Consider the following 13,411-nt stretch of genomic DNA (forward strand, 5'->3'; position numbering starts at 1 on the left):
AACGAACCATGAAAATGAGGTCAGGGTCAGATGAACCATGCCAGGCAAGCATGTACAGCTAACAATTCTTCCATACAACACATATAGTTGACCTATTGCTTACAATTTAAGAACCAGATGCTCCGCAGGGCGCAGCTTTATACGACCGCAGAGGTCGAACCCTGAACAGTTGGGGCAAGTATGGACACAACATTTAAGCTCTGAATTTGGATTGTGATTAAATAGTTGACACAACATAGGTTTCTGACACAGAATGAATGTGGTCTAAGAACTTAAACTTAAAATTTTTAAATTGGACAGTACAGCCTGTGACCTCTTAGTTATGTCTATCCTCTTGTATGGTCACTTTGAAATGGTGACCATTTATTGGGGTATTCAATCTTGAGATGTTGGCCATTTATTGGGGTCATAAAACATAGGCTGATGTTTTATCTAATTATGTTACCTGATGAAATCAATCAGGGTTGAAGTTTTCTGCTTGTGTGTGTCATTTTAAAAATTTACCTGTACAGGTAACTAAGGATTCTTTTGAAATTGACATTTTAACCTATTCTTGAATTTGTATAATAAAATTTTGTTTTAATCTTTGTTCATTTATATTACTTGTTTATTTATTTTTTTATGTTTTGATTCTGCTTTTTTTTTTCTTTTTTCTTTGTTTTTATTTATTTTTCTCAGGTTGGTATGTTTTTCTTTTTCTTTTTGTAACTTCTTTCTAGTAAGAATTTTGTATGATGTTGCAGAGTTCACATATTTTGAAATAAATAATATTCTTTTTTTAAACCTTTTTTTAAATGTATGCATGTTTATTCTTGAGTACATGCAGAAATAGGATATTGTCTCTTTCAGTATTAGATTTTCCTGTCATGATAAAATTATTGATGTGTCATCAGATAATAAAGTTCTTATTACATTTATTACACTTGCCATCAAAGTTTTTCTAAACATAGCATGAAAAATAAATGTAATATTTAAAATTATTTTCTGAAGCAACAGCAATTTTTGAAACAGTTTCATAAGAAAAGAAAATGATATGTGTTATAATTTAATAATACTAATAGATAAATTATAATATTTATTAAACTACAATGTATATAATTTTAATCTGATGGTAAATAAGATAATAATTATTACAGTTAAAACATTAATGCATTCAACATTGTCATAATTGTCATATTAACAATACAATATATAGTTTTTTATTCAACATCAAGTGTTTTAGCACAAATATGAAATTGTCAAATCAAAAAACTGTTTAACTGGAAGTCTCAGGGCTTGGTTTATTTTTGGTTGATGTACCTATTATGGTCCACTATCCGAAATTGAAATACTTGGTTAGATTCAGCATATCATAGAACCCCAAGAGGTCAATTTTTGATGAGATTAAATAATGTTCAATTTTAGACCCTTTAGACCTCAATGTAGACCAATTTGATAACCAGGACCAAATATTAAAGATCTCAATACACGGTTAGATTTGGCATATCAAAGAACCCCATTAATTCATTTTTTGATGAAATCAAACTAAGTTTAATTTTGGACCCTTTTGGCCCCTAATTATTAAACTGTTGGGACCAAAATTCCCACAATCAATTATAACCTTCCTTTTATGGTCATAAACCTTGTGTTTAAATTTCATAGATTTCTATTTACTTTTACTCAAGTTAATATAGTGCGAAAACCAAATGTCTTCGGACGATGACAACGACGCCAACGTCATATCAATTTACGACCAAAATTTTTTCAATTTTTGCAGTTGTATAAAAACATAAAAACTTAACACTGAACAATGAACTGTGAAAATGAGGTCAAGGTCAAATAAAACCTGTGCGACTGACATATACTAAGATCATAATATTTCCATACATCAAATATTGTTGACCTATTGCATATAGTATTAGAAAAAAGACCAAAACTCAAAACTTAACTATAACCACTGAACCATGAAAATGAGGTCAAGGTCAGAGGACACCTACCAGCTTGACATGTACACACCTTAAAATCATTACATACACCAAATGAAGTAGACCTATTGCATATAGTATAAGAAAAACAGACCAAAACACAAACACTTAACTATAACCACTGAACCATGAATATGAGGTCAAGGTCAGATGACACCTGCCAGTTGGACCTGTACACCATACAGTGCTTCCATACACCAAATATACTAGACCTATTGCTTATAGTATGATAAGTATCTGAGATATAGACTTGACCACCAAAACTTAACCTTGTTCACTGATCCATGAAATGGGGTCAAGGTCAAGTGAAAACTGTCTGACGGGTATAAGAACCTTGCAATGTACGCATATACCAAATATAGTTATCCTATTACTTATAATAAGGGAGAATTTAACATTACAAAAAATAGTAGTCATTGAACCATGAAAATGAGGTCAAGGACATTGGACAGATCACTATCCATATGTCAAGGTTTCTGCGACTTTTTTCTGCGACAAAAGTCGCAAGCTCGACGAAAAATGCTTGTTTAAGGCCCCTTTTGGGCCCCTTTTTCCTGAATAGATGGAACCATCCTCCCCAAAATCAATCCCAATTCCCTTTGTGGTATTGAACCATCTTGTTAAATTTCATAGAGATTTATTCACTTAAACTTAAGTTATTGTCCAGAAACCAAATGTGTCTTCGGATGACGACGTTGCAGACAACGACATCATACCATAATACGATCGAAATTTTTTTTGGCAGTTGTATAAAAACAGCTTCACAATATATACAAACAAACAAGCTATTACAAAACAGTGAGTTGCTTATAGGTGTTACTGTAAAAGTTTACCTATAGCTCAACCTGTTTTTAAAATTGGCAATACAATAGGGACATTTAAATTGACCAGTTGGTATTGTTAGATTTAAATCTACCTTGATGCTACCTGTAAAAACTTTTATTTACCTAACCCAAAGTTTCAGCATGCTTTTTTCCTGAACTTTTTCTTACCTAGGATTATTCTATTGAGAGATTTTTATTTTACTGTCATTCAAAATATTAGGAGTTATCAAGCCAAACAAGAATGACTATATCATATATGTTATTTTCTTGCAGTTTATTTAAAATTGCATGACCTAAAATGCACTACATTTCATCTTAATGTTTGCATAGCCACTACTAGCAGTGTTTTAAATACCCTAAATAATCCAGTCGTAATATTTCACTCACTTTATGAAACATCAAAATCATATTTGAATAAACAATTTCATTTATTTTTTTACACTGATATTTGACATCTCATCCAGAATTCCAAAGTTTTTAAATAATTCCCAATTTTATTCATTTTTCACTACTTCACTAGATTTTTTTCTAAATCCATAGTATAAATTCTGATTAACTTCCCATGATATACATCCTAATTTAACAGGTGCAGAATCTATACATAATTCAGAATCTTGTAATTTTTTTTTATCATTTCCATTACTATATTCCAAATAGTTATCCTCACTTTACAAATATTTTGTAATATTTTATTTATATTTTTACTATATATCACTTGATTTTTCTATATCCGCAGTAAACATTTTATTTCATTTCCTATTATAAATTTCCAAATCAAACAATATTTGATCCAGAATTTTATAATGACTATTTCCAATTTCACATTCACTTAAAACATTTCCCCACGTTAGGAATATTTTAGAATATTTTACTTTCATTTTTCACTTTATCACTAGATTAGACTATATCCACTGCATTAATTCAACATTTTATTTCATTTCCAAGATCCCATTTAAATGGTAAATCATCTTAAGTTTGTAATAGATCCCAAATTAATAATGAATGTTTTTAAAATCACATTTAAAGCCACAGAAACATGTTGGATGAACTCACACTATATCTCCTACTTGAATTCCAATTTTGAAATTTTTTAATCTTTAACATAACTAAATCCCATCGTATGAAAATTTGAATTTCCTTGAGCAAACACAGCATTTTATGCACAAAAGTCCCACTAATATTATAATAGATTTCAAAGAAAAACACAGCAAGGTATACTCCAAACTTATTTTCGAATTTTACATGTACAACATCATATGTAAGCCCCACAAAACAGTTTGAATGAATTATTTCCTCCTTGATGTCCTTCATGACAATAAAATCTTGAAAAAAACACATCACATTTTAAGAAGCAAAATTGCTATAAAAAATCTAAGAAGTGAATTCAAATAAAATAAATCCAATATTGTATGCACAATGACACCAAAAGATTTCAAACATTGCAAATAATAATCCAAAATGAAAATCTTGAAGGGACATGTGAAGAAATGAACAACATATCCATCTGAAAATTTAAACTGTAAACACCTGAACAGCTATTTCTTGTTTCACTGGCAGCTGGACAATACTGTATATAAGGGTTAGAATTTTAATGAAGCATTTAGTGTGTAAAAACAGTTTAATTTTCAAACATAGTAATACATATTTAATTTAATCTTTTACTGATTTAGAATTTTAGGTAAAAAATAGATAAATTATATATATCAGGGATTTAAAACAATGAAAACCAAAACTATTTTCTTCCCTATCAATTTTTTAATAGAATAATCCTAGGTAAGAAAAAGTTCAGGAAAAAAGCATGCTGAAACTTTGGGTTAGGTGAATAAAAATCTTTACAGGTAGCATCAAGGTAGATTTAAATCTAACAATACCAACTAGTCAATTTAATGTCCCTATTGTGTTGTCAATTTTAAAAACAGGTTGAGCTATAGGTAAACTTTTACAGTAACACCTATAAGCAACTCACTGTAAGAGTACCCTGCCTTATTTCTAATGATTTTTTTAAGAAGGATCATATTAACTAAAAAATCAGTCATGAGGTTTATTGTCTGATTCATGTATTCTCATGTGTCTCTGTAAACAAGCAAACGTACTTAACCTCTTCCCACATTCACAACATTCATAAGGTTTATCACCTGTATGTGTTCTCATGTGAGTCTGGATATTACCTTGCTCACTAAATCCTTTACCGCATATATCACAGTTATAAGGTTTATCACCTGTATGTATTCTCATGTGAATCTGTAAATTACATTTCGCATGAAATTCTTTACCACATATATCACAGTTATAAGGTTTATAACTTGTATGTGTTCTCATGTGACCCTTTAAATTAGAATGCTGACTAAACGCTTTACCACATATATCACACTCATGAGGTTTATAACCGGTATGTGTTCTCATATGACTCTGCAAATAACTAAGATAACTAAACTGTTTACCACATAAATCACAGCCATGAGTGTTATGTCCAGTATGTTTACTCATGTGTGCCTTTAGGTGAGAACCTTCAGAAAATTCACTACCACAAACATCACATTTATAAGGTGTTTCACCAGTATGTGTTCTCATATGTTTCTTTAAGTTACTACTTTGACTAAATTCTCTAAAACATACATCACATTTATGAGGTTTTTCACCAGTATGTGTTCTTGCATGTCTCTTTAAGTCACCACTTTGACTAAATGCTTTAGCACAAACATCACATTTATATGATTTATAAGGTTTTTCACCGGTATGTGTTCTCAAGTGTCTCTTTAAGTGACCACTTTGACCAAATTCTTTAGCACAGACATCACATTTATAAGGTGTTTCACCAGTATGTGTTCTCATATGTTTCGTTACGTTACTTCTATGACTAAATTCTCTAAAACAAACATCACATTTATGAGGTTTTTCACCAGTATGTGTTCTCAAGTGTCCCTTTAAGTGACAACTTTGACTAAATTCTCTAGCACAAACATCACATTTATATGTTTTACCAGCATGTGTGTTTATGACGTGTCTCTGTAGAGTACCATTGAGTATGACTAAATCCTCTCCTCCCTCTAACATCTTATTGATAAAGTTTATCTCAAGTATGAGTGTTCTTATACGACTCTGTAAAGAAAAAATAGAGACGTATAAACAAGATAACTCTTTTGATACCTTTCTGTAAATTGACACACATGGCATATAACATATTTATTTTGAAATTTTTGGAATTTATGCATCTGTATGTTTGGGTAATTCTTATCCCATACTATCAATTTATTATATATCTAAGGCATTATATATCAGCAAATGTTCGTTCCGCCCTATAAACTTTTTTTTTAAGAAAAACATTTTTTTTTAATTAATGTTTATATTTTCATATCATACATGTCATATATTTATTGATATCATAGATTTCTTATTTCATTAAACATGTTTTAAAAATATTGTAAAACAAAACAAAAAATATTAACACTTTTCATCGATCAGTAAAATATATACTTAACACCTACTTATCCCATACTAATTACTATATATATGCTATATATATGACATCTACAAGAATTGTAAATGATTTTTTGTCTCATTGAAGTATACCTCACATCTTCTTTGTTCATAAAATACATAAGGAAAACAATGTTGTTAACTGTCAACATGGTCAACATGATTTACAAGCTCTGAGTTCATGGTGTTGAAGGCCGTACTCTAACTTATGATTGTAAACTTTTTATGCATTGTAACTTTGATTGAGAGTTGTCTTATTGCCATGAATGCCACATATTCTTATCTATAGTATTTAAACAGTCTACATATAAATCAAAAAAGACAATTTGATAAACAGCAACACTGCTAAATGAATGTGAGTATTTTAACCATGAACTTCTTTACTAGGGATAGGACCTCAAGATAGTTGTGAGTACTTTAACCATGAACTTTTTATATATAAAGCCTTCTTTGTTAGACAGGAGGGGAAAGAGCGTGTTTAAAAATTATGAGTGTCAATTTTAAGTTTTTTTCCTAACTGTGTATTGCTACCTGAACAATAGGTATCTTCACACCTAAAGCACATGTATAGGTGAGTTACTTTAAAGAGTTTATCTAAGCATGCTGAGTGGACAGTATCACAGTAATTCAGGTGTTTGTTTATTTTTACACCTTCAGCAGAAAGGAAAAATATGCCATCAAAAACCAGAAAAGATTTTATCTTTCTTAAGATTTTTTTTGGACCATTTGAAAGATATAAACCTATGGATTCAGGAAAGGTATCACTGTAATTGATTGAAATTTTGCTTTCGACCAAATTTTGGAAACTTTTGTGACATGTTCACCCCCCTTTTTTGTTATATTTTGTATCTAAGAAATGCAGATTGTTGCCATGGTTACACCCAAAAAGGATTATATTTCACCCTTATGACCATTAGAAATCAAATCTATGGAAGATTCTCTTTCTATAAGTATATACATGCATACGAGCCTTTGACTTTGTTTACGAATTACCTTTGTTTACTCATTGGTTTTGATTGTTATTGCCTTAACCCTCACCCTATACCTCTAGTCAGTGTAGAGAAGTAAACGCATAACAATACGCACATAAAAATTCAGTTCAAGAGAAGTCCGAGTCCGATGTCAGAAGATGTAACAAAAGAAAATATCTTACTTTGCTTTTGAAGGGAGAATATAAGTCAAGGGAAAGAAACCAACGTCATCTTCTCTACTTGTGCATATTTCAATCCGATTATGGAACACCTTGGATACGGATCGCCGTTTTATTCAAGCGCACTCCTACATACTAGACTATTTTTGTTTGTTAATAACGGAGGTATAAAGTCATGCACAATTCTGTACAGAACAGAACATATAATTAGCGCTGCTCTTTCAATTATGTCGTTTACTAGATCATCATCTACATCTACACTGAGACTATTATAGTAGTCTCAGATCTACATGGGTAATCCGTAAGGAGTCGGTTATGATCCATCACACGAATATGTTAAAATTAAAGTTATGTCATCCAATATGTGCTCTCAGTTTAAAATCATATGTTCCGCAGGCTACCGTTGCGGCGGTGCCTGACGGTGTAGATAAAAACATTTGTGTCACGGCTGATTTACGGATATCTGTGTGCTATGATGTTGGTCTTGAATGCCTCATAGTTATCAATGTCCAATAGGATAGGCGATAGTTCATTCAAGTTGTGGTTCTTACGCAGAAGCTATGTTTTCCTTGTTCAGAACTTGATCCTAATCTGTCCAAATATCTTTGATGGAACTGACGCGTCATTCTTGCTGGTGTCATTATAGCTTGTGTAATATATATATGACTGTCCTTTAGGCTTAATTGTATACTATGCCGAGTCGACTCTGGATACAGGTGATGCATCAATCATTTAATTCATCCAACCAGAGACATATAATGCGACCAAGGATTTGTATAGTTATAATTATACAAAATCCTTGATTCCACCTACAGTAAACTGATTTAGGCATGTCCAGAGTCAGTGGCGGATCCAGAAATTTTCATAAGTGGGGGCCCACTGACTGACCTAAGAGGGGGCCGGCTCCAGTCACGCTTCAATGATTCCCTGTATAAGCAACCAAATTTTTTCCCAAAAAGGGGGGAGGGGCCGGGCCCCCTGGGCCCCCCTCTAAATCCGCCTCTGAGAGTCAGTAAATCAGTACACTAGACACCATTCATGTTAAGGTACCAGTCAAGGGTGACAAGTGAATATAAATATGATCACTCTGGTCCTTCCTCCGAAAAAACCTTGACAAGTAGGATGTCCATTTGATTGTGCAGCATGTACATGTATAATATAAATATCACTCTGGGCCTTCCTCTAACCATCAGTAAAACCCTTATCAAAGTAGGATGTCCATTTGATTGTGCAGTAAGTATGCATACTATAAATATGATCACTCTAGCTCTTCCCCCGATCATCAGTTAAACCCTTGACAAAGTAGGACGTCCATTAGATTGTGCAATATAAATGTATAATGTAAATATGATCACACATAGTCTTCCTCCGATCATCAGTAAAACCCTTGACAAAGTAGGATGTCTATTTGACTGTTCAATATGTATGCATAGTAATTCGTGGCCACGGACAAATAAGTCGTGACCAAGGACACCGAGTAAGTCGTGGCCACGAATTACATTTTTTTCTCTAGAGCATAGAATGACCCAAACAAGCTTTCATAATGTATAGTGCAAACAATAAACAAAGATTTAAATCGCGAGTTTGCCGAGCTTTTTAAAAAATTGAAATTTAACTGCTGAGATTTCAAAATACCATGTTTTAAAAAGGCCGAATTTAATTTACTGGCATTAATGGAATTCGTTTGTTTTTGTAGTTAGCTTTTAGATACATCAGTAACTTTTAAAGTTAAACCATCATAGAACGTTACGAAACTTGTCAAAAAAATGGTGAGATATGTCAAAGAGATAACAACCCGACCAACGAGTAGATAACAGCTAAAGGCCACCCGTAAAACCTGTAAAACGCAGTGAGAAAATCCCACACCCGGAGGTGGTCCTCAGCTTGCCCCTTAAAAATAAAGTGTGTACTAGTTCAGTGAAAATGGACATCATACTAAACTCTAAAACATATCAATCAACTAAAATTAAAAAAACATACACATGCAAGACTTTCAACGGCCCGGGGGTCCTGACCGGCTTTTGGGACAGGCGCTAAAATGCGTCGGGGTTAAGCTTGTTTAATTCGAGAGATCTCAACCATCCCCCTATACATCTAACCAAATTAAATAAACTTGAAACACTCAGCAATACGCACAGAACAAGTCATGTCAAAAGAAGTCCGAGTCCGATGTAAGAATATAATAGGTAACAAAAGTTTAAGAAACGACGCAAAATGACATTGATAAATACATCAATAAAGGCCTACTAGAAGTTACTGACAGGCCAACTTCAGACCTCAATTAAACTGGACCGTGAAAATGTTTGAATCCGAATTTTGAAAATATATTTTTCATTTTCTATGTTTTACCAGAGACTTATTTCTGAATTCGTCATTTTGATGTTATCTAACAAATATTCAAATAAATATCAGATAAAAATCAAAACACTCTTTAGAATTTTGGACTTAATTCATTCGTAAATGAGACAACTCTCCGTAAGAGGCCTCCATTGAACCACGCTGCGTAAACGTTAGTTTTACGTTAAGCCTCTTTGAAACCTCCATTGAGTCAGTACACTTTTACATGGATTGTTTATGCTTTCAGCTTGAACAATTCAGTCACTCATTTATTGTCAAATTTCTTTCATGAATAGTTGATAGTCACCACCAAATTTTTATTTATTAGTCTAAGAAGTACAAATTTTGAGGATCGAATTAGAGTTATAAATAGACCCAAAGGGATCTTATAATGAAAACAAAAAGGTACATATAAGTTATGTTCGCAGGGTGTTTATCATCTCAGAATCATCTTTTGTATCAATATATATATATTCAAATTTTTGTAGGCACTGGCTACGGTTACATGGAAATGTAACAATAATAAAAATATTATTGTTACATTGGAGACTAAATGCCGGAATGCATGGTTGGGTAAGGACCTGTTTAATTACGAATGTAACAATAATTATTGAGGCTACGGTTACATTGCGTTATTGTTACATGAAAAAAAGCAATGTACGATGGGACTAGTAATATGTACTAAATAATAAAAGTTGAGGACATTTATTACATACATTTATAACATACAATTTATTTACTGTAAATTTTTATTTACAATGACAATTTCTACAAATCCAGTAAGTTGTTTTCAAAGTCCGACACATTTTTGATGAACGAAATTACGTCCTCCACGGATGCGTGTACATACAGAATTTCTTAGTATTTAAGTTACAGTTAGCAAACTTAGCTTTTAATTATCAATTTGCGTCAAGTTATAAAGCTGTATGTATGTTGGATAAAAGCTCTACAGAGCTTATGTTGTATTGTTATATGTATTTATAACCGACTTTAAATAAATCTTTTATGCTTTATGCTTATGCTTTATGAAATGTATGTCTTGATATTGTTTCAGTTTCGTTTAAAACGCATCCCAAGTTTTTTTTTTTTTTTTTCACTATAAACAAAATTGGTCCAAAGTATGACAGTAATAAGAGTAGGTGTGCAGTTAAATACTTTAAAAAAGTGAAACCATTGAACTATATGTTTCGCCTTTGACAGTCACACTCCTACTCTTGAGTAGTATCTTTAAGAACATCAAAACCATTAATACGTAGTAAAACTATTCAAGTTGTACACCATTTGTTGAATAATAATATTTTATAATTTATCAGTATTAAATTACAAGTATTGTTTAGTACATATGAAAGAATGAAGCAATACAATTATAGAAGATTTAAGTTTAGGGGTCATCCATAATTGTCAACCATTTTCCAAAGTGTACAAAACGTACACTTTTTCAGACCCCCCACCCTCCCTCAAAAAGTGTACATCAACCATTTTCAGATTTCAAGAGAGGAATCAATCATTCTTAATAAAAAGAAGATCCTGTTTAATATATTTTAGTTTAATATAGAAATTTGCATTGAAAATAAACTAAAACATATCTGACTGTTTTATTTGATGACATCTGTCTGTGATGCTTGTGTTTTGTCAGAATAAAGAGTACAAATATTAGTGTTTCCCCTATCACACAGTGGGAATGGTAACTCCAATGAAAAAGGGCACCTAGAGCATGCAAAAGATAAACAAAAGGGCACATAAATTATGCTATGAAGAATCAAAGAAGGGAAATGCATGGTTATATTGCATTAGTAAAGGATGGACTGACAGTTGTTGTGGAATCAGAGCTCAAGACAGCAATCAATAAAAGAGAAATGTTTTAAAACATTTAAAGTTTTTAAATTTCCCGCCTGTATTTCTATTTAAAAGGTCCCTGTAAATTTGCCATTCATGGCACCAAGGATTTGTATAGTAAGTCTTACTATACAAATCCTTGGTTTATGTATATATACTGGATATTTTTTAAGTTAAGGTTAAACTTCATATGGAGGTGCTCCTAATTAAAAGAGGCTTATACTAAGAAAAATAAGTTTGCTTCCGGTTTACTGGTTTACTATTTTGGAATGCATTACAAGAAAATTAATCGAAGGACCAGTTTAAAATCTTTTCACAAAATGGCGTCTTGTCAAAATCAAAACATTCAAAGAATTTAGTGTTTCCATCGATTTTGTTTATTAAACAGAGTGAAACGATAACGATCTATAATAAAGCAGGTGAAATTGACAATCGGGGGTACTGAGAAATGCTTGCAAACTTTTTGTTTAAATAATTTTACTAGTTCACATTTTTGAAAGATTTAGTTTTCATATGATTTGATCTTTTAATCGTTCAATCCGGATTGAGGAGAATTATGATAACGAAATAAATATCATCAAGTTAAAATAATAAAGAAGAAATAAGAAGAGAAACACACCCAAGCCAATTCTCAATTATATACATCGACCTTTCCTACCATGCCTACGGACACGAAATAAATTTCGGAAATAAAAAAAAAAGCGTACGGTAAAAATGTTGATTTTTTAACCCCCTCCCCCCGAGTGTACGTTTTGTACACTTTGGAAAATGGTTGACAATTATGGATGACCCCTTAATCAATCTAGCGTACATTGCTGTTTTTCATGTAACAATAACGTAATGTAACCGTAGCCTTAGTAATTATTGTTACATTTGTAATTAATCGGTTCCTCACCCAACTTTGCATTCCGGCAATTAGTCTCCAATGTAACAATAATGTTTTTATTATTGTTACATTTCTATGTAACCGTAGCCAGTGCCATTTTTGTATGCAGATGAGCTTGATAAATAATTTGATCACTTTATTGGAGAATTTATGTCTTTACACCAGAGACATATAATACGTATTATAATATGTCTCTGTCTACACTAAATTCTTTCATGATACGGCGTGATTTGAATTTTTGACAAAATCTGCACAAATCGGTGTAGAAGTCATTTTAATTTATATTTAATTTTTTGAAACTACCAAGCTGATTATAACAAAACTTGGCAGTAATGCGTGTTCAGTAATGTAGTGATCGTACTGACTGGATTATTTGAGCGGTTATGAAGCACCAATAGATATATAGGAAGATGTGCCGGGACCGATATGTGGTATGATAAGTGCCAATGAGACAACTCTCCATCCAAATAACAATTTATAAAGTAAACCATTATAGGTATGGCTCACACCGAAAAACAAGCTATAAAGGGCCCCAAAATTACTTGTGTAAACCATTTAAACGGGAAAACCAAATGCATGCTTTAATGGACAAAATGACACAATATGACAGCTTCATGTACGTGATGTCTTATACTTAATTAATTGTATATGATTGGTGGTAATATAAAAAAGAAGATGTGGTATGATTGCCAATAAGAAAACTATCCACAAAAGACCAAAATGACACAGACATTAACAACTATAAGTCAATATAAACAATTCAAACGAGAAAACTAACGGCCTTATTTATGTAAAAAAATGAACGAAAAACAAATATGTAACACATAAACAAACGAAAACCACTGAATTACAGGCTCCTGACTTGGGACAGCTAGGCACATATATATAAATAATGTTGCGGGGTTAAACATGTTAGCGGGATCCCAACCCTCCCCCT

The 13,411-nt window shown here is 32.1% G+C and overlaps 1 protein-coding gene across 1 annotated transcript; it reads right to left on the reverse strand.

Annotated features, from left to right (window-relative positions):
* Positions 1 to 3,197: 3,197 nt before the first annotated feature.
* On the reverse strand, positions 3,198 to 7,443 carry LOC139528284 (zinc finger protein 436-like). Its single transcript, XM_071324196.1, has 2 exons — positions 7,259 to 7,443; positions 3,198 to 5,887 (listed from the first exon to the last, which is right to left on the reverse strand). The coding sequence occupies exon 2, from the start codon at positions 5,840 to 5,842 to the stop codon at positions 4,817 to 4,819; it is 1,026 nt and encodes a 341-aa protein (XP_071180297.1). The 5' UTR covers positions 5,843 to 5,887; positions 7,259 to 7,443; the 3' UTR covers positions 3,198 to 4,816.
* Between the last annotated feature and the right edge of the window lie 5,968 nt (positions 7,444 to 13,411).

The sequence above is a fragment of the Mytilus edulis genome, chromosome 6 (assembly GCF_963676685.1).
Source record: "Mytilus edulis chromosome 6, xbMytEdul2.2, whole genome shotgun sequence".
Classification (NCBI taxonomy): Eukaryota; Metazoa; Mollusca; class Bivalvia; order Mytilida; family Mytilidae; genus Mytilus; species Mytilus edulis.